At 39.4% G+C, this 27,988-nt stretch overlaps 1 protein-coding gene across 3 annotated transcripts; it reads right to left on the reverse strand.

The window, feature by feature from the left end:
• Window positions 1-1,199: 1,199 nt before the first annotated feature.
• Window positions 1,200-27,868, reverse strand: LOC109090450 (globoside alpha-1,3-N-acetylgalactosaminyltransferase 1-like). 3 transcript variants are annotated; one of them, XM_042723780.1, is made up of 7 exons: window positions 27,758-27,868; window positions 17,368-17,397; window positions 17,224-17,259; window positions 16,976-17,020; window positions 16,717-16,749; window positions 4,502-4,636; window positions 1,200-2,341 (listed from the first exon to the last, which is right to left on the reverse strand). In XM_042723780.1, the coding sequence occupies exons 1-7, from the start codon at window positions 27,814-27,816 to the stop codon at window positions 1,651-1,653; spliced, it is 1,029 nt and encodes a 342-aa protein (XP_042579714.1). In that variant the 5' UTR covers window positions 27,817-27,868; the 3' UTR covers window positions 1,200-1,650. The 3 variants fall into 3 exon arrangements, with proteins under 3 accessions (XP_042579714.1, XP_042579715.1, XP_042579717.1); XM_042723781.1 differs by lacking the exon at window positions 27,758-27,868 and adding an exon at window positions 17,978-18,449; XM_042723783.1 differs by lacking the exons at window positions 16,717-16,749; window positions 16,976-17,020; window positions 17,224-17,259; window positions 17,368-17,397; window positions 27,758-27,868 and adding exons at window positions 4,953-4,976; window positions 5,810-5,845; window positions 8,201-8,422; window positions 8,469-8,526.
• Between the last annotated feature and the right edge of the window lie 120 nt (window positions 27,869-27,988).

Consider the following 27,988-nt stretch of genomic DNA (forward strand, 5'->3'; position numbering starts at 1 on the left):
AAAAGTAAACAGTCTCATATTCCCTTCCACTTAAACAGCTGTCTTTGCAAAGCGCCTGTAACTGCCTGTAACTGTAAGTTCAATGCCGACGGTGGAGTTTCAACGCTCAAAAGTCTGGATTTTTGTCCAGTACTGAGTTCTACATGCTCGCGAATCCTCTCATTATGACAAACTGAGCACAGAGATTCGTTGTGAGACAGAGATATGTCAAAAAAAACAAACAAACAAAAAAAAAAACCACCAAAAATTTTTTTTTTCCACCTTGAGTAGTCATTATGGAAGATAAAAACATGAAAACGAGAAAACTATACAGTGTTGCGCTGTTTTCTGTCTATCAGTTGCTTGCTTGTTTATTAAAACATAACATATTAAAGCGTTTTTGGTATTTCCATGGTCTCTAGGGTGTTTGATCAAGGGTGTAACAGCTGTTATAATTATATCTGATTCTGGATAAGCCGGTATTCTGTCAATTTGCGCTACCAATAAAACAGTGGGTAGTAACGACAAATGCTATCTGTAAAATTATGGTTTATTAACGTCTACACCTACCACAACCCTAAACCTACCCTTACAGTAATGCAAATACAGCAATTACGTGTTATATTTGCGGTTGAAGCTAGAAGGAATACAGCTACAGGAAACCAACAATAAATAATTTTTCCTACCTATTAGATTCTGTTTTATTAAAGTCTAGAGCTACCCCAACCCTATACCAGTAATAGGTAGGCCTACAGTAATGCAGATACATTAAATAGCCTATTGTTGTTCAGCGAGAGAAAAAGGACGCAATAGGCTATTACTGGTAGGAAAATCTGACGGGTAGGATAAAATTTCAGGATACCGGATCTATATTTAAATTATGGTTTAAAAGATTACAAACTGATGTACAGGTGTGCAAATAGGAGGATTAAATTGCATGAGTGGCAGGTTGCAATACAGTTTCAGGACTACAGTGCATACCTGTTTCATTGTGATAAATTTAAAACGTTTTACTGCAAACATTACAAACACAACACGTGAAACAGTACAAGACAAAGGCAAAATTACAGTTTGTGGAATATTTAGTAAATTGGATATTTTTCAATACATTGAATCATGTATTATCATTAGTTGTATTATGTTTAAAGTTTTCTCAAATGTACCATAATTATATAAGCAGCTACATTTTTTAATACATTTATGGCTTAAGAAATACATCATTACAAGTGTTACTATTTGAGTTTATTATGAAAGTATTGTGTGTTTTCGGTATATTGAGGTAAATGCATTATAAGCATAAAACATTTAATGAATTTTATGCTTAAAACAAGTAAACAAATTCTCCAAACAGAGAGAAAACACATTTTACTTGATGTCAAGAGACCGGTCTTATTTTCATACTTCAAAAAGACAGAGAAGATATCGACATCCTAAAAACAGGATTTGACATTCATGATCAAAACTGTACAATGTCTTTCAGCTAGATGTTTCTATGGAAACATAACTCACCTGAATCATGTTTGTTTTTTAACAAATTTGCAATCTATACCCCCCCCCCCCCCCAAAAAAAAAGGGCTGTTAAAACAAGTTTGACCCAAAACTAACTATTAAGATTTTTTTTTCTTGTGAAAAATCACCATGTTGATGTGGATATAAACTTTTACAAAAGTGCTACAAGTTTGGACGAACTTCAGCATTGTTTTTAGCAACATGAGAGAAGCGAATTATTTTCACTGAGCCTGAACTCATACTGATGTCCCGCCACAGATATTCAGGTGAAAGCAGTTTACTGGGTTTGTTATAAAGAAAATATTTGTTCAAGTGAGACTCCTCGTGCCATAACGCCTCAATGGAGTTTGCAGTATCAATGTTCATCTGCTCCCGGCAAGTTTTGGTGAGATTATGTACATCTTTCAATGAGCCGCCAAATGCAGCACCAGTATAATAAAAATCACCTTTCCCAGCTGGAATGTATGCTTGAGACTTTGGTCTATGCTCATATGTGAATAGGAACCTTGGAACATTAAAGAACCAAGGATGTATCACACCTACCAGACGACCCAAAGACTCCACACCCCAGCGCCCATAGAACTTTGTATCTACGTCAAGGCAGAAAATATAGTCTGCCTCACTGGCCAGTTCATTCTCTATTAATTTCTCCAGTATTTCCATCCTGCTCATACTGATGTCCTGCCATCTGTTCATACTTGGAAGCGTCTTTACTGTCAGGTAACGTTCTTGACCTAGTTTTACATTAGGAACTTCCTCCGGTTGATCTGTAAACAGGTAGAAATGGACTCGAAATCCAACAAAGTAATGCTCCTCTGCTGATTCCAGGAAATCTTTGAGAAAACGAGTATATCTGGAAAAAAGGAGAGAAACAGATATTAAAACATATCCATTTTATGTGTGTAAGTTACTGAACTTATATATATTATATATATATATATATATATATATATATATATATATATATATATATATATATATATATATATATATCTATATATATATATTTTTTTTTTTTAAATAAATGAATACCTTTATTAAGCAAGGGCATTAAATTGACAGCAAAGAAAACAAATAACCATTTGGATTGGGTACGTTATAGGACATTAAGAAATAATTGTACAAAATTAGTTAAGAACTCTAAATGTGATTATTATTTAAACATGATAAATGAAAATCTGAATGATCCAACTAAATTTTGGAAATTGACCAAATCAGTCTCTGGGTTAAAATCTTCTATTAGTTTGCCTCAATATTTAAAGGTTAAGGAAAGAATCATAAAGGTAAAAGAAAATATTGTTAATGCCTTTAATAGTCATTTTATTGCTGCTGGTTTAACTTCTGAGGTTAGTAATTTAGCAGAACATTAAACCAAAGGGGGTGTTGATTTATGTCATCCTACTCAGCTTTTTACTTTTACTCCTATTTTAGTAGTACAAGATCACAAAGCTCAATTAAATTTAGATTGTAAAAAATCAGCAGGGCTGGATAATATAGAGCCTTAGTTTTTATAAGTTGCGGCAGATTACACAGGAGAACTAATTACTGCTATGTTTAATTTAAGTTTAACTTCAAATGCAATTCCACATGCATGGAAATCAGCTATGGTTCTCCCTTTGTTAAAACGGGGTGACCCTTTTGAATTAGACAATTATAGATCTATTTCAAGGCTATCAGTTATTGCGAAAGTATTTGAATCTCTTGTAAATGACCAAGTAAAACAGTTTTTAATGGAAAATAATATTTTAAATGAATTTCATTCAGGTTTCTGCTCAGGTCATAGTACTATTACAGCTGCTATGTTGACTACAAACTATATTATAACATGCCTAGATAATAAACAGTACTGTACTCTATTTGTTGATCTATCTAAAGCATTTGATTCTGTAGATCACAAAATCTTATTGCAGAGACTCAGTTGCTTGGTTTTTAGTAAAATGAGTCTAAATTGGATCAATAATTATCTGACAGAAAGAATGCAGTGTGTCTCAGCTGAAAATTTCATTATAAAATTAAAAATAAATAGAGTCCCACAGGGATCTATTTTAGCTCCTGTTTTATTTTCACTTTATATAAATACCCTAGCTCAGAAGATAAACATGGCAAAAATCCATTTATATGCTGATGATCTTCCTTTCAGTCACTGCAATTTTCATTAAAACTGAAAAAAAAAATTGCAAAAAAATATAATAATAATAATAATAATAATAATAATTATCCAAAGTTGTTTCCTTTCAGTGTTGGACTATGGTGATGTGGTTTATATGCATGCAAACTTGTCCTTACTAAGGAAGTTGGATAGTTTTTATCATGCTGCATTACGATTTGTGACAAATACATCTTCACCTTCCCATCACTGTACTTTGTAAAAAATAGTTGGTTGGTCATCCTTGTCCCAAAGGAGAAAAATGCATATGTTATTATTTACTGCCAAGGCATTATTATTTGATATGCTGTCATTTTATTCGTTATTTTTTTTTTTTCATTTTATTTTTAATTATAGCACTAGAAAATCTTACAAATTACATTTGACTGTTCCTAGAGTATGCTTTTCCTCATAGGGTCCTAGGCTATGGAATGAAATGCAGAGTGTTATGATGTAAGAAACAATTCCATCTCTAAATATTTTTAGAAATCTTTTAGAGTTCTACCTGGAAGAAACTTGTGAATGTTTTATGTAATTTTTTTAATATGATGTTGGATGATATGTTTAATATTTTTTGTTTTATTTGTGTCTAATCTGTATGTGAAACTTTCTGTTCTGCCATTTTGGCCAGGACTTCCTGGTAGAAGAGATTTATATCTCAATGGGATAATTCCTGGTAAAATAAAGGATAATAATAATAATAACAATAATAATTTTGTTGCTAGTTAAATTTACAAAATCTAAGGATTTTACAAAATCTTCCAAGAACTTTATATTAACATAAAAGTTAATAAAATAAAAAGAGAAAAATAATACAGAGAGAAAAGGATGTATTTTGAGAGTCTGAGAAGTATGTAACTTTGTTACTTTCCCAAAGCGAAGACAGTGGTCGCTATGGTGATGTTTTGTTGTTTGTAGATAGAGTCAATCACTCTGGAGTCAAAGGTTCCCTCCCATACAATCGGGGCTAACCATGGTGTCACAGAAGCAACATCTGTCCGACTATATTAAACACATACACGTAATCAGTCACTGATTGCAGTTAAACATCGGTGTTTCTATGTAAGCATGTGTACACTGTAAATAATTTTCAGAAGCGGCATATATTTTCAACAAACTGCATTCTTCAATTACACAACATCAGGGTATTAAACAGTGAATTCTGTTTTAAAAGCACCTTATATATATATATATATATATATATATATATATAATATATATATATATATATATATATATATATATATATGTGTGCATGAGCTTATGTGTATGTTAAAAATAATAAGTCTATGTGTGTATGCATTAAATGAGTACTTACCCCAGGTTACCTGTTAGATGATTTCTGCAAACCAAAACACAATTATGAATGGACTACATAACTCAACAGACCTCCTCCCATGTTTCGCAGTATCGAACTACAACAGCAGGGTTTAGCATCATATGTCATATGTTACCATCCATATGTCAGATGTTATGCTTAATAATGAAATTTGGAAGGATTACATGTCACACATCACCAGTATAGAGCAGATGCACAGTTTGTATAAATGCTGGGCAAGGCTGAGCCACAATTGTGTTTTCCAATTGTGTCTGTCTAATAATTGTGGTACACAATAATTGCACTGGCATGATTCCAGTTGAACTAAAGCCTTTACATTGTGACATTTAATAAACTGAAGCTTACAATCTCCTGTTGTTAGCTGACAAGAGTGTTACCCAGTGTCAGAGTTGCCAAGTCTGTGGTTTTACAGTGAAATTAGCCTACTTATATGCTGTTGTCCATGGGTTAAAGCTATCTCCCCAGAATGCTATTTAATGGAAGGGGCCCCCAACAGAGTGGAAGACTACAGACAAAAACACAAATAGGTTAGTTTTGTTTAGCAGACCTGGCAATCCTGCTCTGTGTGGTTTTATGCTACTGTAGCCCATCTGCTTCAAGCTTGACGTGTCTGACTTATACCGGCTTCAAAGGATTCAAGATTAAATCCGAAAAAGCATCTTGAGGTAAGTTCATGTAGATTAACCAGGGTTGCCAACTCTCACACAACTGACACGGTTCTCACACTTTCATGTTTTTTAAAGCCATATAATCCTTTTCATTGTGACATTTTAATAAAAGGATTTATTCCTCTAATCTGACTGAAACATGAACGTGTATGAATATAGTCTACTTACCCAAACCAAATGGAGGTGAATCCCCAGTAAATGAGCCTGTAAGAGAAGACACGAGAATCCTATAAGCAGAGATCTTTTGGAAATGGGTCAACACTCACACACTTTTTTAAGTGTTTAAGTTAACAATAGGTTTTAAATAATTTTAAGTATTTTTCCTCATCAGCAAATGAGGTGCTGGAAATGGTGTTTGTCAACCTCATGCAGAAAAGTTCTACTTATCTACTTTACTTATCTTTTTGAATGGAAAAAAGGAACTCTATGTAACTGTTTCAGTAACACATTTCAGTATTCAGTCAAAAGATCTGACCACAAAATGATCATAAATTATGCTTCAGGCTGGTTCAGCTAAATAGAAAAGCTCATTTCAACAGGACTTTCATTCCATTGAGATGTTGTCTTTAGATTTTGTATGTTTAGCTATATAATATACATAATTTGTGCCTTTAAATCTTTAAAATCTTTGCCATATTCCATGAATATTCACTCTCAGAAGAAAATATTTTAAATTTTTACTTTAGGGGTACAACAGCTTGTCATACAACTTTCTTTACTCCTAAAGAATGCATAATAGTACTATAAGAGTAACTTCCAAAGCGAATTACAATATGCACTATATATGTGTACACAACAGAGGACATGGAAAAATAGCTCAACCCAACATTTGAGTAGAAAAAAGTAAAATAAAATAAAAACATTTATCCTTCAGGAAACCCATCAAAGCTTTAAAAACTGGCTGCTCGCAGTTTAAATAGTTGTTGAAGAATGAACATAAGGGGGAGATATAGAACTAGAAGGTAGATAGGGAAGTGAATTAGGTCTGGATTAAAGTGTTGTTAATCCAAGGAATCTGTGTGCCATCATATCTTTTATTGTTTTGTAAAAGCAAGTTACAGTACAACAATTTTAAACTGAAAGTAAAAGGGTCTCACTAATAAGCACCATTAAAGCTTACATCTTTTATGTAACCACTTGGCTTTTAATACCTGGTTCAGAAAGCATATAGAGCGTGTTTGTTGTGTTTGGGTTTACACAAGACTGTGCAAGATGTGTCATGTTATTTGTATGCATCCAGGATTTTCCACTAAACAACACCTGTATGTCCCTTCAAATGTTTCACCATCATCGTTTGATGAGCAGTTCAACATTCAGACAGTCTTTATAATAACTTATAAATAACTTTATAAAGTAACAGTACATTTGAAACGTATTTAAGATTACCAAAATGATTACTTTGCATTTTAATGTAATTTATTTCATTTAATATTAAATGTAAACTGTTTGGGAATTTTTAACCAATGAGGCATTTGGTGGGCGATATATCTAACGATATAATGATGCGCATCTAGTCAGTAAAGCCGGTTCCCTGATTAGCGCTAAATCGCCATCAACTGCTTTCAAATGGAGCGGCATTTAATAGACAGAGCCGTAGATCACTGACGAGCTACGCAATATCGTGTTCATTATCGCAGATGTATCGCCTTCGATAATGAACGCGTTATTGCGTACCTTGTCAGTGATCTACGGCTCTGTCTAGATGCGCATCATTATATCGTTAGATATATCGCCCAGTGTGTGTATATATATATATATATATATATATATATATATGGGCAGCCTGTTCAATTAGCAATCTGCAGAGTGCACAAGCTAGTCATGACTAACAAAAATGCAAATCATAAAGCCATGCGCGTGATTTTTGCCATGGAAATGCAAAGACAGATTTATATCTAACTTGTATCAGCTTAACAGGATTCAACATATAATGTGAAAAAGCCTAGGTAAGTTGAGGTAAGTTGATCTCAAGCTTTGAAAACCAGTGGTGCCAAATCTCATGGAATTGACACGCTCTCGCGTGAGAACATTTTTCCACACAGAGTCAATGACATTTGTGTATATGAGCTCTTGTTTTTTTTTTAAATAGATATATTTATAACAAATGGCAACATCAAGGAAGCTAAGGAAGAAGAATGCTGTTTCCTGTTAATTTGTATTATTGTAAATGAGATAATGAGTTATGGAGACTCTCTCATCTCTCCAACTCGCCTCAACACACCTGCCTGGAGGTTTGTGGTATGGCAAGAAAATTGGTTAGCTGATTCAGCCATGTTTAACTGGGGTGGACTTGGAGCTAAACTCTACAGAAGAGTGAGCAGGATCAGACACTCCTGACTTAGATTAACCTACTCAAATAGTTAATTTAACTTGTGTTACAATGTTTAACCTTCCCAACCCTATTTACATGCCTACATACATCGAGTTGCTGCCATGTGATTAGCTGATTACATAAAGAGATACATAAACAGTTTCACAACTGATATTCTAATTCACTTAACATTCCAATTCCAAACATGTGAGTGAATCAGCTACATATTTTTAAAAGTTTATACATACCCACTCAGTGACAAGCCAACAAACATTCCAAGAAGGAAGACATAAAAAATCTGACGGAGTCGCATTGTCATATCAGCTTGGTCTTGGACTGAACTGGAAAAAGAGAGTGCAAATATTGGGCATGAAACAGTGTGCTGTCGTACTGCGGAAGAGATTTGAAAGTCAAATACATCCTGGTAAGGGTGGGGCTTTACATTAAGACACAACCATAACAACTACAACCTAAGGGTGGGGCTTTACATTAAGACACAACCATAACAACTACAACCACAACAACCCAACAGCCAATGACTGATTCTTATCCTTCAGCACACCAGAGTAGTCTAACTGGCTTTTGAAAAGAAATTTCACATTGAGAAAAAAGCAGGCAGGGACATGCAAAGACATTTTAGGGGGAAGGTGCTCAAGTGGGAAAAAGGACACTTCTCATATTTATTTTTTCTAAACAAAACGTTAAATATAATAGGGGCGTGCAAAATTGACAAAAAATATATCTAAATATTTTCTGGGATTTTATCGATAATGATAATTAGATGATATTTTGCTGAGTGTGGTGTCAAACTCAATTCCTGGAGGGCCGGAGCCCTGTAGAGTTTTGTTCCAACTCTGCTCCAACGCACATATAACACCTAATTTTCAAATAAGCCTTAAGGACTTGATTAGTTGGATCAGGTGTGTTTAATCAGGATTGAATCTAAACTCTGCCAGGCCACCGTCTTCCAGGAATTGAGTTTGACACCCCTGTCATAAGCACTACCGTGGACAGCTGACTCCTAAAGTTTTTGATATTCTGCATATTCTGTGTGGTAATCAGTCCATAGCAGTGATAGAAATGAATCTTTTCCAATATGTTTAAATTGATTTTTACCTTTTATGGTCTTTTTTACCTTTATAAAGCCATTTTTTTCTAAAAGTGTGCATCATCTTTTCAGTCAAATTCTTAATTCTTGTAGTTTTTGTATAAGTTTGAAGTACATAAAATAATACTGTTGAATTATTGTAAATGAATGCTTAACCTTGAAGTGCCATGGTGGTTTATTGCACCTATTGAGCAACGTGACTGAACCCCACCAACCCGTGCACAGATGCAGTTCTTTAGACTTTGCATGTTTTGAAAGTATGGAATGAATAATGTATGTATTTATAGTTGCTAAATGTCTTTTTAGATGTGGATTTTTTTTTATGCTGCTCTGGTTTTACATCTGGTGATATTGAGGGAGAAAGTGAACTATTGTCACAATCAGACAGCTGTTACATGCAAAGAATCTGTAGTAAGATAAAAAATATTCAAGGTACAGTTGTAAGTGGTCAGTGGGGATATAAATGCAATCAATTTACTTCTGTTTTTTCTAATACTGATTCTTCATTTAGTTTTGTGAATGTCTGACTGTACACAATTCTTCAGTGAGAAGAGAATCTTCAGAATTGTAAAAATGGAGGGATCTGAAATTTGCCAAGCAGTTGAGGTTGAGGATGGTGTTTTTTGAAAATGTTAAATAAATGCAAGGATGTTGTGTGAAAAGTGGGGGGAAAAGTTTTCTAGTTTTGTTACATAATGTAACATTTTAGTGTAATTGTATTTTATGTACTGTAACAAGGTTTAATTGTATTGTGAAATGTTTTGCAGCTTTTTTTTATTTTTAAGTGATACTCTATTATTTTTAAACCCTTTATTGTAATCTGGAAAGATGCATTTACACAAAGAAATATTTTACTGTTCAACCACTTGTGTGTATTTCAACTTCAACTTAAACTTTACTTTATTGTAATTCTTCCACATACACAGTATACAGAAGAACAGAATGTCATTTATGACGGACCAAGGTGCAAAGACACTGACAAAACAAGTATAAACGTGTTCATGACAATAGGGATTCGACATAAGAGCACAAAAAATATGACAAGCAATAAACATGACGAGGACAATAAATATAACAAGGCAGAAGTGTTAAATGAGGTAGAAATGTGAAATTGTAGAAATGTAATAAATGTTAGTGTTTAAGAATAAAGTGCTTGTGCACAGTTGAGGTGGCTCAGAGCAGGAATTATGTGAGAATATGTGCGTTTGCACAAAGTGTCTTTAGTGCACATTGGGTGAGTTGAGTGTGGATGTAAATTGACCATTGTATAGTTGTGCAAGAGTGTCCATAGTGCACAGCTAAGTAAAAGTGCAGAGTGCAGATGTATGCAAATGTCCAATGTTTTTTTCTTTCCTGTAGATATGGGACAGGAAGGCAGTTTATGATGGGAGTAGGATGCTGGTTGGTATCAGCTTATTCAGGATTCTGAGAGCCTGGGGGGAAAAGCTGTTGCAGAACCTTGCAGTGCAGGTCCTGATGCTGCTTAGTATTCTGCCTGATGGCAGAGGGTCAAACAGATGGTGGGAGGGGTGAGATGAATCTTTCACTATGGCAGAGGCTCTGCGTACACAGCGTGCCTGATAGATGTCCTGCATCGAGAGGAGGGAGACCCCTATGATCCTCTCAGCTGTCCTCACTATGCGCTGGAGGGTCTTGCGTGCTGCTGTTTTGCAGTTTCTGAACCACACAGTGATACAGCTGGCCAGGACAATCTCCACAGTTCCTCTGTAGAAGATGGTGAGGATGGGTGGTGGGAGGCTGGCTCTCTTCAGCTTCCGCAGGAAGTGAAGACGTTGTTACGCCTTCTTCACAGTGTTGATGGACCAGGTGAGGTCGTCAGAAATGTGCACACCAAGAAACTTGGTGCTCCTGACTCTCTCTACAGCAGAGCCACTGATGAGCAGAGGAAGATGATCAGTTGAACTTCTCCGGAAATCCACAATGATCATTTTCGTCTTTGTATTTGATATGTATTTGCATTTACTGATATTTACTGATATTTTCAACAACTGAAACTTTTGGTTGTTGAATGTGCATGTTATTCAATATGAAAATGGCCTTTAATAGTTCTTGATGGAACATATTTGCCACAGTTGTGTGAAGTGACAGTGACATGACATTTAGCCAAGTATGGTGACCCATACTCAGAATTTGTGCTCTGCATTTTACCCATCCACCATGAACACACAGAAGTGGGCAGCTGTTAATGCTGCGATGCTCAGGGAACAGTTGGGGGTTCGGTGCCTTGCTCTAGGGCACCTCAGTCGTGGTATTGCCGGCCCGAGACTCAAACCCACAACCTTAGGGTTAGGAATGGTACAAATTTGTTCCTTTATATTAAGGTACAATTCTGTACCCTTAAAAGGTACTGTCCCAGTGACAAGGGTCTGTACCTTCTTTGGTACCAAATTGTATGTTTTTTCTTAGAGTGTAGTTTTCATTAATAACCATTGCTATATAGATGATAACTTTGTCTAGTGCCCTTATGAATGTTGTTGACACGACTTATAACAACTTACAAAATTTAACAACATGAAATAGCATAGACATAACATACTTGTTCTACAGATCTCTGCCTAAATGTTATATGCTACTTTTTCGATAGCGTTTATAACATTTCTGACAGATAATATCATGATGTGTTTTTTTTTTTTTTTTACGTTTGCCTTATCGTATGTGGTATCCTGTCAGCAATAACATGTCTGTGGGCTCTTTCGATTACTATCAGTTTAAGCTCTGGCAGTGTTGCCAGATATTGCTATGAAAACAAATAAAAATAAATAAATAAAATATCTTTCCACATGTAGTCACTAATGGCCAACTAACTCTCTGTTTAGTCTGTTTTTAGGAAGGCTACAACTTTGGTGTTCAACATATTGTTTCAGAAACACACTTAAATATTGAAATTTAAACTTTATTTGCTTGGTTTTATGTTGTTAAAGTTAACTTTAAGAAAAAAAATATGACTGTCTGTAAAAGGAAATTATTAAATTAGTTTTTAAATTATTATTTATTTCACATGAGTTTGAATCAGATTCAGTCAGATGGTCATTTTACACACAGATGACACAACTGACTCAACTTACCCCAAACCCGGGGCAAACTGAGCCATGGGAACACTTTTTTTTTATAAGAAGCCATATTTTTTTAGAACCCTTTGTCATAGATACATTCTGATCATTTAAAATGATAGGAATACTTTCATTTGGATAGGATAGATACTTTCATTGAACTTCTGCATCATTTTCGCTTATCTTGAGGACCACATTAGTAAAAAAATTGCTAATCTTACCCCACTCTCCCCTATAAGTATTAGACATTTAATATTTTACATCATAAATCTATATTATATACTAATAAACAACTATTTTAGAACATTTATACTACCTTTTTTAAAACTATTCATAGGCCTACTATTAATATGGTTTTAATAAAATATTATGTGTTATAGGTTACTAGTATCAAGACAAGTGATCATAATGGGAAATATACTTAATTACAAGTATTAAAGTGTGACAAACTGCTAAATATTCTATATGATGATTCACCTGCTGGCTTGCTGGAGTTTTGTATTCATGTTTGCAATGTTGAACTGCTTTTAGCAGCCTCCCTTCTCTCCTTTTTTTTTTTTGTGAAGGATTTTTTATTTATTTATTTTTTACAGCAGAGTAAAAATACTTCACTACTGTCCGCCTCTGAGGGGGATTGGTGAGAGGGGCACTTAGCCGATGAGGGCAAAGGGGCAGTGGCTCTAGCCACCAGGCCTCCCCCCTGTGCACGGCCCTGCTTCCTATTGCCTTTGCTAAACTTTAGCTAACTTACATGGTAGCTCTTTCATGAGTCATGGATGTTGGCAAGACAAATTAACTATAATTGACTTTTTTCTTTTGGATAATTAGTTGTAAATTTGAGGCACAGGTAGCTTATTCTTTTGTTGATGATATCTAAATTTAAAAATTTGTGTAACAATACTGGTAAGGGATGGAGTGCTTAACTTGTGTGGTTCTTTGGGTGTGGGTGGTGGGCTTCACTTCTGTGGTCCTTGCTACACTGCTGTGCTGCGAAGAGACGCGGAGGGGACAAAGTCTCAACATTTCCTGACCCGACCTGATATTTCGATTTTTTTTATTTGACAGGGAAAGCTGTGGGCAAACAGAAACACACACACACGCACGCGCTCGAAAAAAAAAAAAAAAAAAAAAAAAAAAACACTCCCCAGACAAAAGGACACTTTCTCTCAAGGAAGAAAAAGGGCAGATGCTCAAGCCCCCTTTGATGTCTATGGGCACGTGCTGGTCAGGAACCGATTAATCAGCTTTTTGAACCGGTTCAATGAGCCGATCTGTCCAAAAAGAACCGTTTCGAGGAAATGAATCGGACTATGCATCACTAATAATTTCCCCCACAGCCACGCATTATTAGTATCTACGTTGCTAAACAAACAAAAAAAAAAACCCATATAAGGCATAATTAATCAAGATTTTTTTGAACGAGTGGGGTTCTACTTTTAATTCCATTTGGGCACGTTTTAAGTCGACTTTGTGTTGGGGGAGTTCATTAATTATACTTTGAATAAAAGGTGTATTTCGTTCTCTTACCAGGAAGAATGTAAAGTTCACCGTTTAGTCATTGACTTAATTCAAAAACCGCAAAAAAAACTGTAATAATACGCAGATTAGAAACGATGGCGGGGGGAAGAAAGCATCGCATTTCCGGGGAAAACACGACCCGCCGCCACCAGTTTGTTCCTCATCCAGAAACGGCGAGTAGAATGCGACGGCAGTAAGGGGAAACGAATTGCCATCACATTTCTATTGCACTGAAAAAGCATGGAATACAACCATACAAACGTGTTTTGCATTATACGTAAATAAATTAAAACAGCAACCAGTAACACACCTGCTCTTTCTGAGTCCATCATTTGTGCTGTGTAGTATGTGAATAATCGCAGTAAAAAAACTAGTAACAATCCTTAGAGAATAATACATTGCATGGAAACGGGAGTGAAGAGTTTTGCTCTTGACATGAAAACGTGTCACAGCGCATCCTTACTGTGAGGAGATGCTTTTTTCCTAAAATAAAGTATGAGGAATTTATGCGTTATCTTAATCTTTTCGTGCTGCACATGATTGTAGTGGCAGCCTCAAGCGATCTCTCTGAGCACGGTGCGCGATGACGTGTGCGGAACTATACAAATGAGAACAGCGTCGAAGATAGGGCTGATATAAAAAAATAAATATAAAATGATTTAAAACTGCAGTTGTTTAAAACCTAATTTGTAATTTGTGTTTAAAAAATAAAGTTTTAAATATTTTTTGTTTTTTTTATATATGAAGTTGTTTACTTGGAATTTGACCCCATTAGTATTATACACAAAATGTGGTTTAAGAACACATACATTCTTGTACATTTGCATAGACTTTGTATATTTTAATGAACTATTACCATAGCTTTAGAGATGTACGAATTCCTATGAATCGTTTTATAGGTTCAAGGAATATTGAAATATTTTTTGTTTAATCATTGACATAAAATATGTCCAATGACATAACTTTTATTTCAGCATGCTTCATTCGTGTTGCTTAACATTTATCTAATCATTATGGTTTTTTTATATTGTTGAAAAGCTGTTTTGTTTAGTGTGTCATTGGTATCTATACAATAGCCAATCATGTGTTTATTTATGTTAAGTGTATATTCATAAACACATTTATTTATACAAATACAAACAAACAAACAGAATTAAAACTGAAAAATTCATAATATAGTGATATAAATAATGTCAATGTATAAAATATTTGTAAACATTCTGATGTTGTCAAAGCTGTGCATACATACATCTTTTTATGATGTCAATATGTCACATGTCATATATTGTTTCAGTGTATACCCAAACATACAAAAAGGGAGGTGCAACCATGTGTGCAAATTACTATAAATATTAATGAGATCACACTAAAAAGTAAAATCATATTTATGAAGTAGTAGCCAGAAAATACCAAGTTCACCACTGGTTTTAACTTTACCTGTATTTATTTACCTGACTTCCTCCCTTGAGTCTCTTTAAAGAAGAGGTTAAACAAAGGGTTTCAATACACATTAAGATTGTGTTTGGTTGTATAATAAACTCAAGAGTATTTATAGTTCATATTGTGAGTGTTTATTCAAGATTACTTTGGCGGATCTAGTTCCTAATGCACTTTGTGCTCATAAATGTGACCCTGTCTGTAAAAACCCAGCTAAAGTCATTTTTTGGTGATTTACTGTTTTCTATATAAAATCATCCTTCATAAGGTAAAAAACATTCTGTGAAAATGTAACATTGATATTTTTATTACCGACTAAGACCATGTCAAAGATGGAAAACATAGTCAAACTTTGATGCTTGTTATCTCATAATTCGATTTTGAGACTTTAGCCTGGATTTCACAGAGAGGGTCACAAATATCTGTCAATGTATCTGATTATCCATTTGTTGGTGGCAGCTGTAGACTCCCCCGTTGTCAATATTACTTGTTTACAGATTCACAGTGTGGGAGGCCTGCGACAACACACCATGTCAGTGTAGCTCAATACTAGCAACAGGTGCTATGCGTTTGGACGAACTTCTGCATTGTTTTTAGCTACATGAGAGAAGCGAACTACTTTTATTTGGGCCGCCCAGGCATTGATGTCCCGCCACAGATATTCAGGTGAAAGCAGTTTACTGGGTTTGTTATGAAGGAAATACTTGTTCAAGTGAGACTCCTCGTGCCATAACGCCTCAATGGAGTTTGCAATATCAATGTTCATCTGCTCCCGGCAGGTTTTGGTGAGATGATGTACATCCTCCAGTGAACCACCGAATGCAGCGCCAGTAAAATAATAATCACCCTCTTCAACTGGAATGTATGCTTGAGACTCTGGTCTACGCTCATATGTGAACTTATCCCTTGGAGCATCAAAGTACCAAGGATGTATCACACCTACCAGACGACCCAAAGACTCCACACCCCAGCGGCCATAGAACTTTGCATCTACGTCAAGGCAGAAAATATAGTCTGCCTCACTGGCCAGTTCATTCTTTATTAGTTTCTCCAGTATTTCCATCCTGCCCATACTGATATCCTGCCATCTGTTCATACTTGGAACCTTTCGAACTATCAACCTATGGTTTTCACCCATCTTAACTTCAGGAACTTCTTCTGGGTGATCTGTAAACAAGTAGTAATTAACTTGAAATCCAACAAAGTAATGCTGCTCTGCTGACTCCAGAAAATCTTTGAGAAAACGTGTGTATCTAACAAACAGAGAAAACAAATACATGGAGATATGTTATAATTAATTCATTTATCATTGAATCATTACTGTTTTCAGAAACAAAGAAAAACAGAGGAGGAGAAACAAATGAGAAATACTGATACAAGATGAGAGGTATCATGAGGTGCTCACTTTCCCAAAGCAAAGACTGTGGTCGCTATGGTGAGATTCTGTTGTTTGTAGATAAAGTCAATCAGTGTGGCGTCAAAGGTTCCCTCCCAGATGATTGGGGCTAGCCATGACGTTACAGAAGCAACATCTGTCCGCTTCATTCAAACACACAAACAGCATTGTAATCATTCCATTCATGAGTGCAAATGGGCTATTACAGGTTGATGCTAAAAACATAGTACTCACCTTACCAGCGCACTGGGCTGGTTGTACACAAGCCTGCAATACATATGAATAAGCAGAAAGAACAACAGTCATTTTATCGGTTCATGGAGTTAATACAAATTTAAAACATGGTTTTCCCAGTTTATTTATTTCCATCTCTCTGATCTGATCGGATCAGAACAATAAAAATAACCATGAACCAAGAATGTTTTTGTCTTATGTCATTAAGGATCAACTTAAAAAAAAGTCTCTTTTAATAAGAAGATGAAGTTTTACACACCCCACCGGTGAGCGCAATCCAAAGTTCTTAAGCTTCCAATTTTTCCTGATAATAACAGAGATAATAACTGTTATTTATCTGCATTTAATCATATGGTTTGAATGTGTGTGTCTTAAGTTGATGTGTATAAGCACGTATTGTATGTACACTCTCAGAAATAATGCAAAAATTGTACCTTGTTACCTGAGCATTTTTTGTGTGTGTGTTAAAATGTGGTGTTTATGTGTATGAATTACATCATTACTTACTTGGTGATGACTTTTTCTATGATCTGTGGTTTGCAACTTAACAGTAATAAATAAAGAAATAAATGTTAGCAATGCAAACTTCCCAAATCAAGAGAATAACACATACACATCTGAACCGTGTTTGTCTAACTGCACTTAACTCACCTGTTCTGGTTGGTGTTCAGGTAAATGAGCCTGTGAAGAAAGACATATAACTTCATGAGGAGCAATCTTTGTAAAGATGTATGACTGTTTGGTTTTCTCCGAGATCACATTTAAGTTTTATTTTTCATGTTTGTCATGTACACAAAGAAATTGCAGCATAATGATTTGCGTGATTACACATCTTCTTGACAATAAAATTAAAATGTACACATTTTTAAAAGGGGGCATAAAAATGCAGTTTCAGATTTTATATTCTATCTATTCTATTTTATCTATCTATAAGACATGTCGACACATCTGCCATCTTGGAACGGTCTATATGTCGTCACTCACAATAAAAATCAATGAGTTTCAAGATGCAACAATATTGCACAGCATCTGGTTGCAAAAAATGCCTAAATTTAAATTCCTGAAGAAACTGCATAGCCTTTCACAGATAAGAATGTCTTGGTTTGTGTTTTTAATATGTATTAACCTCATTGTTACAGGGTTTTAAACTAAGCAATAGTACCTTTTAAATGCCTTGTTACCTAACGGATTCGTATTGTTGTATTATGTTAGTTTAGCAAAAGCATTTTCTGAAGTCTACTGAAAATATAGATATTCTTACATGCATATAATGTACTCGGTTACTAACATAAACTCAGTTCCCTTAGATACGGAACGAGTACTGTGTCGTAAGCCATTTAGGCTAAGACGCTACGGGGAAAAGTCCTTTTTCTCCGATTTCTGAAGCCTTTTTCAATCACGCAGTGAAACTGCATGACAATTGATTCGTGGAATTCAATAGAAACGAACCAATGGCGGCACGGCAGAGCCGCGCGAGCCTATGGTGAGCGAGCCCACCCGAACCCACCAAAAGGGGCGGGACATCGGGCTATATAAGCAGCCGTCTCACCCAGGCAAACTGATTTAATTCAACTGAAGCGACAACATGAGGTGTCCTTGCTTATAGCACGGCAAATTATCTAAGGGAACCGAGGTTACGTTAGTAACCGAGTACGTTCCCTTTCGATACTACACTCGTACTGTGTCGTAAGCCATTTAGGCTAAGACACTACGGGTACAATAAAATCACGCTGTGCTATCAGGAAGGATGACCGGGTAGCACTGAAAACGGCTTGTAATGAAAACGTAAAGTATCCCAGACCAACCGGGGATGTAGTCATCTTGCTGACCTCCTACAGTTCAGGCGCCAAGGGGCCTGATAGCGTGTAGGGGACTTAAACTAACACCAAGGACCTGGACGCATTCGGGGTCCTAGCCTGGACAACAAGCAAAAACTGACCATGACGGTGGGCTTATGCTGACAGGACCTGCATTTGTAGCACAGGAATATACAGGTTGTAGAAGCTGACAAATGTGGACGGCGAGTCCCAGCCGGTCGCCGTACAGATCTCTGCAATAGACACGCCTCTAGACCCACGAGGAGGCCATGCCCCTTGTGGAGTGTGCTCTAACCCCTATTGGACATTGGATCCCGGAGGACGATTAGGCGAGAGCTTTTGCATCCACTATCCATCTGGATAGCCTAGGCTTTGAGACAGAATGACCTTTGGTGCTGCCTCCGAAGCACACAAAGAGCTGTTCTGACTGTCGAAATGAGGCAGAACTGTCAATGTAGGCTCTTAAGGCCCTGACAAGTAAGTTCAACTCTTGATCATCCAGAGAAGGAGGAAGTGTGGAGAGAACAACAATCTGGTCTCTGTATGGAGTGGAGCCAGAGCACCCTTGACTTTTGAAAAATAGATTGGGCAATGAGAATTTTCTTCAGAGGTGAAGAGATCTACCTCTGCCCTCCCAAAGACTTCCCAAATCCTTTGAACAGTCTTGGGATGGAGCCTCCATTCCTCTGAAGGGAGGTTGCTCTGGGACAACATGTCCGCCCCTATGTACAGAGCGCCCTGCACATGCGCTGCCCTCAACGAGAGCAGGTGGTGCTGGGCCCACTCTAGGACACTTTTCACTAGAGTGAATAGGGGTTTTGAGGAGAGCCCGCCTTGGCAATTTGTGAAGGACACCACTGTCATGTTGTTCGACCCGGACTAAGATGTGGCTCCCTGCCAGGAGTGGTAAGAAAGCGTAGAGAGCTCGACATACACCCAACATTTCCAGGCGGTTGATATGGAGCTTGCTTTCTACACTCGTCCAGATGCCAAAGGTCGGATGGCCTTCGCACAGGGCTCCCCGGCCCATCTTGAAAGCATCTGTGAAGATGACTTTCCACTTGCCAACTATCCCTATTGCTGCCCCCTGCTCGTACCAGCCGGGGTTGTCCAAGGGGCCAGGGTTGCACTACACGCCTGGCTCACCTTGATCATGTGCCAACCTCGCCGCCAGGCATGGGGCGGGACTTGAGGTTTTAGCCAGAACTGTAGTGGCCACATGTAGAGCAGGCCCAGATGCAGAGCTGCCGATGCTGAGCTCATGAGACCTAGCATCTTTTGAAACCTCTTGAGCGGCAGAACTGTTCCAGGCATAAAGGTTTCCATGTGCTGCCGAATGGCCAGAGCGTGATCTGGCAAGACTATGGCCCTCATACAGGTCGAGTCGATAATTGTCCCCAGAAATGTGATACGCTGGCTGGGGGACAACGAGCTCTTGGAAAAATTTATCCTGAGCCCCAAACACTCTAGGTTATCAAGGTAATTCAGTATGCAAACTCCCATCTGTCTCTTCCTCACAGGCTCCTGGGAGGAGAGAAACGGGAGGGTGCGAGGGGCGGATTCACTTTCTGAAAAGAAAGTTATCCATGAGCGCAGATAGGCCAGACTCATATCCACACAATGTGGACAGGTTGTGTCGATGAGCGCAGCTTCACTGCAGGCGGCTCGCGAGCATTGCACTGACCAGGAGCTTGGGAGAGAGCCACATCTATGCACTTCGTAAAACTGCGGGGAGCCAGGGACAGTCCGAACGGAAGAACCATGTATTGATATGCAACTCCCTTGAAAGCAAATCTCAAGAAGCACCTGTGATGGGGGGCTATCTGGATGTGAAAGTAAGCATCTTTCAAATCCAGGGAAAAGAACCAGTCCTCTGGGTGTATTTGCGTGAGGATCTGCTTCAAAGTGATCATTCTGAATGAGCGCTTTGTCAGGGCACGGTTTAGATGTCTTAAATCGAGAATGGGTCTGAGACCACCATCCTTTTTGGGGATGAGGAAGTACAGGCTGTAGAAGCCTGACTAGCTCTGTGCTGGGGGGACCACTTCAATGGCCCTTTTCGCCAGCATAGATTTTACCTCTGAGCGAAGGACATGCACATCCTCGCCTGTCACAGAGGATAGGACCATGCCGTTGAATAAAGGGGGCCTCCGAGCGAATTACAGTATGTAACCTTGTTTTATTGTTTTCAGCACCCACACTGACACTCCGGGGATGGCCTGCCATGCCTCAGCCCATGTGACGAGGGGTTGTATTGGTTTGGGCACAGAGTTGCTGTAAGGAACTTTGGTGCTCGTAAATAATGGAAGAGGAAATTTGCTCTCTTTTTGAGTATGTTTGTGTTTAACTGAATCTGCTATAACAGCGGCGCGCTGCCAGGGTGCTATGCTGGGCTCTGTGCAGGCAACATTCGGGCACATCATTTCGAGCACCCGGAACAGAACGGGGTGACGGGAAGGCAAGACGAGGCAATTTGGAGGGTGGTCCGGCTGCAGCGGGACTTAGCCTCCCCCTCTTCCTGAGGGCAACTTGAGGCAGACGAAGACAAGCGCTTGGGCAAAAAGTGTCACATAGCCTGGGACGACTTTTGTGCAGCGGTGAAGCGCTCAGCAAACCCATCCACAACGGGGTCCGAAGAGACCAGAGGGGAGACAGGCGAGTCAAGGAAGATAGTTTTATCTGTGTCCTTAATCTCCATCCGATTCAGCCAGAGGTGGCGTTCCAACACAACTAAGGTGGCCATCGAACGCCCGATAGCCTGGGTGATGGCTTTAGTAGCTCAAAGGGCCAGGTCCGTAGTGCTGCACAACTCCTTAAATGTTGCCGGGTTGTGCCCCACTTCGTCCATGGTGTGGAGGAGCTTCCCCTGGTACACTTGAAGCACCGCCATGGAGTGCAGTGCCGAAGCAGCCTGGCCGGCTGAGGTGTATGCTCGCCCCGCGAGAGCCGAAGTCATCCGGCATGGCTTGGATGGGAAGGTCGCCTTAGACTTCCATCCAATGGTGGCAGGTTGGCACAGGTTTGTGGCCACGGCTTCGTCCACTGGAGGGATCGTCTCATAGCCCTTCTGCCCTGCACCATCAACTGCAATGAGGGCGTGAGAGGCAGATGTTCTGAGGCGGGCAGAGTAAGGGGCACGCCACGACATCGTGAGCTCATCGTGGACCTCAGGGAAGAAGGGTGCAGCCCTCTGGGGAGGGGCCTGGTGGCATCCCAGCAAGAACCACTCATCTAGTCAGCTGTGTGCAGGCTCCTCAGGCGCAGATCATTCCAGCCCAGAAAGGACATGGATCAGCTTGGTGTCCACAGAAGTCCTGGTGTCTACCAGCTGGGTAAATGGCAAGGGGCGGGGTCCTGAGTCAAGCCCAACCAATCCTCAGCGTCTGAGGCCGCTATTGACATGCTGTTGTCTAGCGGCTCATCTTCAGACCCACCCAATGAGAACAGGTCGTCCATGCTGGCAGAAGGACGCTGGTCTAGGTGGGAGTAGTGGACAGGCGAGAACTCTCTCTGAGGAGAGACTGATGCACCTGGGCCTTGAGCCGACGTGAGCTCGATCTCATCCGAGTGCTGGGATCAACTGCCCCGCTGTTTCTTCCTCACAGGCTCCTGGGAGGAGAGAAAGAGGAGGGCATGAGGGGTGGATTCACTTTCTGAAAAGAAAGTTATCCATGAGCGCAGAGAGGCCAGACTCATATCCACGCAATGTGGACAGGTTGTGTTTACCTGTATGTAAGCACAGTGCAGTGTTAATGTTCAAACTGTGTAATTACAATGTTAAAGTGGCTGACAACAATAAATATTCTTATTAGGAATCAAACTGGCTCATTTTTTAACTGTGCAGAGCTGTAGCTGAATAGTTAGGCCTACTAGGCTGCTGAAATTTAATGTTGGTCATTATGGTGGTACTTAGAGAGCCAAATATTTTCTGAAGTGGTACTTGGTATAAAAAGTTTAAAAGAAATGGTATAAAATGAAATCCTGCTTTTTAAGAACTTTTCAGTAAACCATTTCTTCTTTCCCCTTGTAGAGTCATCAAGGATCCAGCTTATTATTGGCAAATTGGTAAGAAATTGTTCATCTGCTACATTGCACTGTCACTTCTGGTAGAGATTCATTGACCTTTTGTGATAGATTGTGATTTTACTTAGTTTAATAAAAATGTACTTAATTTGATTTGACTTGTTTTACTAATACACTGTATAGCTAGGGTTCTGATTAAAACTGTGTAACTGGGGGCTCTGAAAACGCTGCTTGTGAATAATTTGTTAATATTGCAAACTTTCATCTGAATACATTAAATAAGTGTTTAATGAATAGTGTTGTGCACTTTGTTTCCAACCCCACTGTTATTGAACTGTAAAGTGAAAATATTGTGTGATTTGTTTTGCATTCAGTTTTGCATTCAGAGATCGACAACCATCTCCACGCCACTTTTAGTGACACCTTGAGGGACCATGACCTTGAACCTTGCAGTGATTTGGTGGCGCCACCTGAACCAGGGATCCAATTCGACAGCGCTGAACCCACGCTGAAAGAGGTGGAAGAAGCCGTTAGAGCGGCAAGATCCAGCTCCGCTCCCGGTCCCAGCGGGGTCCCTTATAAGGTCTACAAGCAGTGCCCGCAGCTCCTCAGACGTCTCTGGAAGATCCTGAAGGTGATCTGGCGGAGAGGGAAAGTTGCTGCGCAATGGAGGTACGCTGAGGGAGTCTGGATCCCGAAGGAGGAGGGCTCTTGCAACATTGATCAGTTTCGCATCATCTCGCTGCTCAGTGTTGAAAGCAAGATTTTTTTCAAAATCGTGTCCCAACGTCTGACAGACTTCCTCCTGAAGAACAACTACATTGACACCTCAGTCCAGAAGGGAGGAGTCCCAGGAGTACCTGGATGTCTGGAGCACACAGGGGTGGTGACACAGCTGATCCGGGAGGCTAAGGAGAGCAAAAGAGATCTGGCAACTCTCTGGCTTGACCTGGCCAATGCCTACGGGTCTATTCCACACAAGCTCATTGAAACTGCACTGGTAAGACACCATGTTCCTGTCAAGATCCGCAACCTCATCATGGACTATTACAACAACTTCAGCGCACGAGTCTCTTCAGGCCAAGTAACATCCTCATGGCATCAACTTGAAAAGGGGATAATCACTGGCTGCACAATCTCTGTATCTCTCTTCTCACTGGCCATGAACATGATTGTCAAGTCGGCCGAGGTGGAATGCAGAGGGCCCAAGTCAAAATCTGGGACCCGTCAGCCCTCCATAAGAGCCTTCATGGACGACTTAACAGTGATGACAACATCTGTTCCAGGGTGCAGGTGGCTTCTCCAGGGGCACGGCTCATCTCCTGGGCAAGGATGAGCTTCAAGCCTGCCAAGTCCAGGTCTCTGGTCCTAAGGAAGGGTAAAGTGTCCGACCGTTTCTGCTTTGCCCTGGGAGAGACCATGATTCCATCAGTGACTGAAAAACCAGTCAAGAGCTTGGGGAAGTTCTTTGATAGCTCCCTGAAGGACTCAGCTGCCATAAAACAAACCAAGTGCGACCTGACTACCTGGCTCACAGCGATTGACAGATGTGGCCTCCCCGGAAAATTCAAAACCTGGATCTACCAGCATGGAGTCTTGCCAAGAATACTCTGGCCCCTGTTAGTCTACGAGGTACCAACATCAACAGTCGAGGTTCTAGAGAAGTCTATCAGCCAGTTTTCCTCAGAAAATGGCTGGGGCTCCCTGGGTCCTTGAGCAGCATTGCCCTTTACGGCCATTCCACCAAGTTGCATCTTCCTTTGAGTGGACTATCAGAGGAGTTCAAAGTCACCCGCTCCAGAGAGGTATTGATGTACAGGGACTCCAAAGACACAAAAGTCGCAGCAGCAGGAATCCTCATGAAGACCGGGAGAAAATGGCAGGCGCAAGAAGCCGTCACTAAAGCTGAGGCACGACTAAGGCACAAAACGCTGGTGGGCTCCGTGGCAATGGGGGACGAGCAGGTCTTGGTTGTTTTCCCAAGCCACGTTATGATCTGGCTCGTAGAAAAGAGAGGCGCAAACTGATTCAGGACGAGATACGAGCAGAGGTGGAGGAAGAACGCTACACCAAAATGGCCAGCATGTCCAAACAAGGAGCGTGGACCAGGTGGGAACATGCAGATCCACGCAGAATAACCTGGGCAGAGCTCTGGAAAGCAGAGCCATTTCGGATCAAGTTTCTTGTCCAATCCGTCTATGATGTCCTCCCAAGCCCAGCTAACCTGCACACCTGGGGCCTGGCAGACACTCCTGAGTGCAAGCTGTGCAAGAAAAGGGGCACACTGGAGCACATTTTGAGCAGCTGCTCAAGAGCGCTAGGGGAAGGGCGGTACCGCTGGCGCCACGACCAGGTGCTAAAGGCTTTGGCGGACTCCATCTGCACAGCGATCCAGCTCAGCAAGACCCAGGCAGCCCCCAAACAAACAATCACCTTCATTAGAGCTGGGCAGAAGGAACAATTCCATCGGCCTAGCTCTACGGGGGGGGCTCCTCTCCACTGCTCGTGATTGGCAGCTTCAGGTTGACCTTGGAAGACAGCTTAAGTTCCCAGGCAACATCACAGCCACTTCTTTCCGCCCAGACATGGTGCTAACGTCTGAGTCTACCAAGCAAGTGGTTATCCTGGAACTAACTGTCCCCTGGGAAGACCGTATTGAAGAGGCCCACGAGCGTAAGAGGGCTAAGTATGCAGGGCTCAGCTCGGAGTGCTGGAACAACGGCTGGAAAACTCGCTGCGAGCCAGTCGAGCTCGGGTGGCTTCGCTGGCCACTCACTGCTGCGAACCCTCAAACTCCTTGGAGTGAAAGGACTGCAATTGAAAAAAGCCACCGCAAACATCTTAGGAGAGAGGGCTTCTCGGTGGCTGTGGATCCGTAGGGGGGTATCCGTGGAGCAAAACATGCCACTTGGACACAAGCCGGGGACTGATCACCCCCCGGTTGGGTCGCCCGGGTGAGGGTGTATGAAGATTAAAGACCCGAAACACCCTATGACCCCGGGTTTTTCACTGATGACGTGTCCAAGTAGCACCAGAAGGTGTATTCAAACTCTACAGGTTTTTAACAATGCATCCATGCATAAACACTGCAAAATAAAGTTTGGGATTATTTTCATCTGTTTTATACAGTATATTTCCAAAATAAAACTGCTGTTTTACAATTTTGAGCATGTGGTAGTTTATTGAAGTTGATTGTAAAGCCATTGCTGCCAGTCGTTTGATTTTTAACCTTTATTATGTACAGTGTTGATCTAAATGCAAACTAGGCTCTAACTGAACGTACAGTTGTGTATTCAGCCATGTTGAAAGGTACGACGGTGAAACAACGTCGTGTTATCAACGCTGATTCACTTTGCAAAATCAACACCTATTAAACGTTAATCCAACGTCTCCAGAACGACCATAACTCCCCCATTATGAAGGTAAGACGGTGAAACAAGGTCGCGATTTCAAGGGTGAATTAACGTCACAATATCAACGTTGATGCAATTTTCAAAATCGAAAGGTAATTCAACGTTGATTCAACCATGGTACCTGACGTTTTTCAACGTTGAAATGCCGGCTGGGGCAGTTATCATTTTATGTTAATATGTTGAATTTAGAAAAATCATAGCCTATATTGTTACATATTGCATTGACAATATTTACCATCTATATTCTGCATAACTGGATGTTTTTAAATAAACACTGACAAAAACTACGTTTTTGGGACGGGCGATATGAGGATATACAGTATAACAGGCTCTAAGTGATCCCCGGATTTAGTACGACGGCGTTTTAGTGCCACGATAAAAAAATAAAAATAAAAAATAAAAAATAAGATTACGAGATTAAAATCGAAATGTTTCAAGAATAAAGATTAAAGTTCTAATATTTTGAGAGTATATTAGCCTTTTGAAAATGGCCCAGATTGGGAGCACCGGGAGATATTCAAGTCTCAGCTTTCAAAATCTGTCAGTTTTATAGCGAAATACAAACAATATATTACAATAATGTGTTCACGCTTTTTAATGTGGCGTGACAGATCGCTGTATTCGCTTCAGTTTAAGCGGCATGTGAGTCTCGCCGATTACAATAATGACACTATATTTTCATTATAAATTAAGCTATAGCCTACTGGTTTGGAATTTTCACAAAGAAAACAGTATAATTTAAGGAATTTGGTTCACATAAATACAGCAATCTGATCATTAAAGAGCTTGAAAAACACTATTGTAAAACACATAATTTGTGTTTCGATATAAAACTGATTTTGAGAGCTGAGACTTACATTAAAAGTAAGCCTACTAAAAAGCACAAAGCTTATTGCTATTGGGTAGCTGGCACACTACACTTAAAGAATGCAATGGAAGACATGAAATATTATTTTCAAGCATACTGTCCCCGCGAGTATGACACATGATATGATTTCTGCTAATAATCCCACAGCATTCACAATTTTATGTAACGCTGTTGTTTTCAGGCCAGTGTTAATGTATAGATATTTTTCACACAGATGGATGTTGCTGTAAAAGTCTGTAAATAAAACATACATAACAGAATGGAAACCTGACTTCCTTGTTGGCTGCTGCAGAATCACTTACAATGAAAAAAGCAGTGGGCTGTGCTAAAAAAATTTGCATACCAGCAGAATGGCAACCTGTTTTACATGTTATTCTTATGGGTTTTTTTCTGTATAGGAATGTCAGAAGTTTTATTGTTCTTATATATAATTATATAATTAACATATAGCACTCTCAGAGATAAAGGTACAAAAGCTGTCACTGGGGCTGTATCTTTTCAAAAGGTACATATTTGGTACCATTTTGGTACCTTAAAGGTACATATTAGAACACACACACACACACACACACACACACACACACATATATATATATATATATAAGATCACACAACTTAAGAATATGTTTAATAATAATAATTGTGTTGCTCCGACATTTTGTAGTTGCATTTTTAAGGGAATCATTTTTGCATTTCTGTGATGTGTGCATGTAGGAAATAAAAACAATATACACATAAAAATGCTAAATACTTTATCCTGGGCTCATGTCAAGCAGTGGTAATTTTACCAGCTTCTGAGAAATGACTCAGTTGCTTCTAGACAGTTAAGAGTTTTCATTGATACTGCATTATTGTCACAACAATTCACAAACCAAACACCAAGGCAATCTATCAAATACTACTGAAAAATAATTACATACCCACACAATACCATTCCAAAGAATGCAAGAATGATGAGAAAACTCTGTCGGAGCACCATTATTCCTGGAATACTTGTGTCCACATTGATGTGAAGTTAAAGACTGAACCATAAGCGAGAGGAATAAAGCAATAGATATTTAGATCAAGGAAGGAGGAGTCTGTTGTCACAGTCACATGGACATTTCTGAGTCAAATAGACACATTAGGGTAGGGCTCTGTACTGGGTCAGC

The sequence above is a fragment of the Cyprinus carpio genome, chromosome B5 (assembly GCF_018340385.1).
Source record: "Cyprinus carpio isolate SPL01 chromosome B5, ASM1834038v1, whole genome shotgun sequence".
Taxonomy (NCBI): domain Eukaryota; kingdom Metazoa; phylum Chordata; class Actinopteri; order Cypriniformes; family Cyprinidae; genus Cyprinus; species Cyprinus carpio.

Bases quoted from the DNA above. Each gene is read 5' to 3' on its own strand.
- LOC109090450 (XM_042723780.1), bottom strand. From the start codon at position 27,816: ATGGTGCTCCGACAGAGTTTTCTCATCATTCTTGCATTCTTTGGAATG. The intron at 17,398-27,757 runs GTATGTAATTAT...CTTTCTTCACAG, and splicing joins TTTGGAATGGTATTGTGTGG to GCTCATTTACCTGAACACCA. The intron at 17,260-17,367 runs GTGAGTTAAGTG...ATTACTGTTAAG, and splicing joins CTGAACACCAACCAGAACAG to TTGCAAACCACAGATCATAG.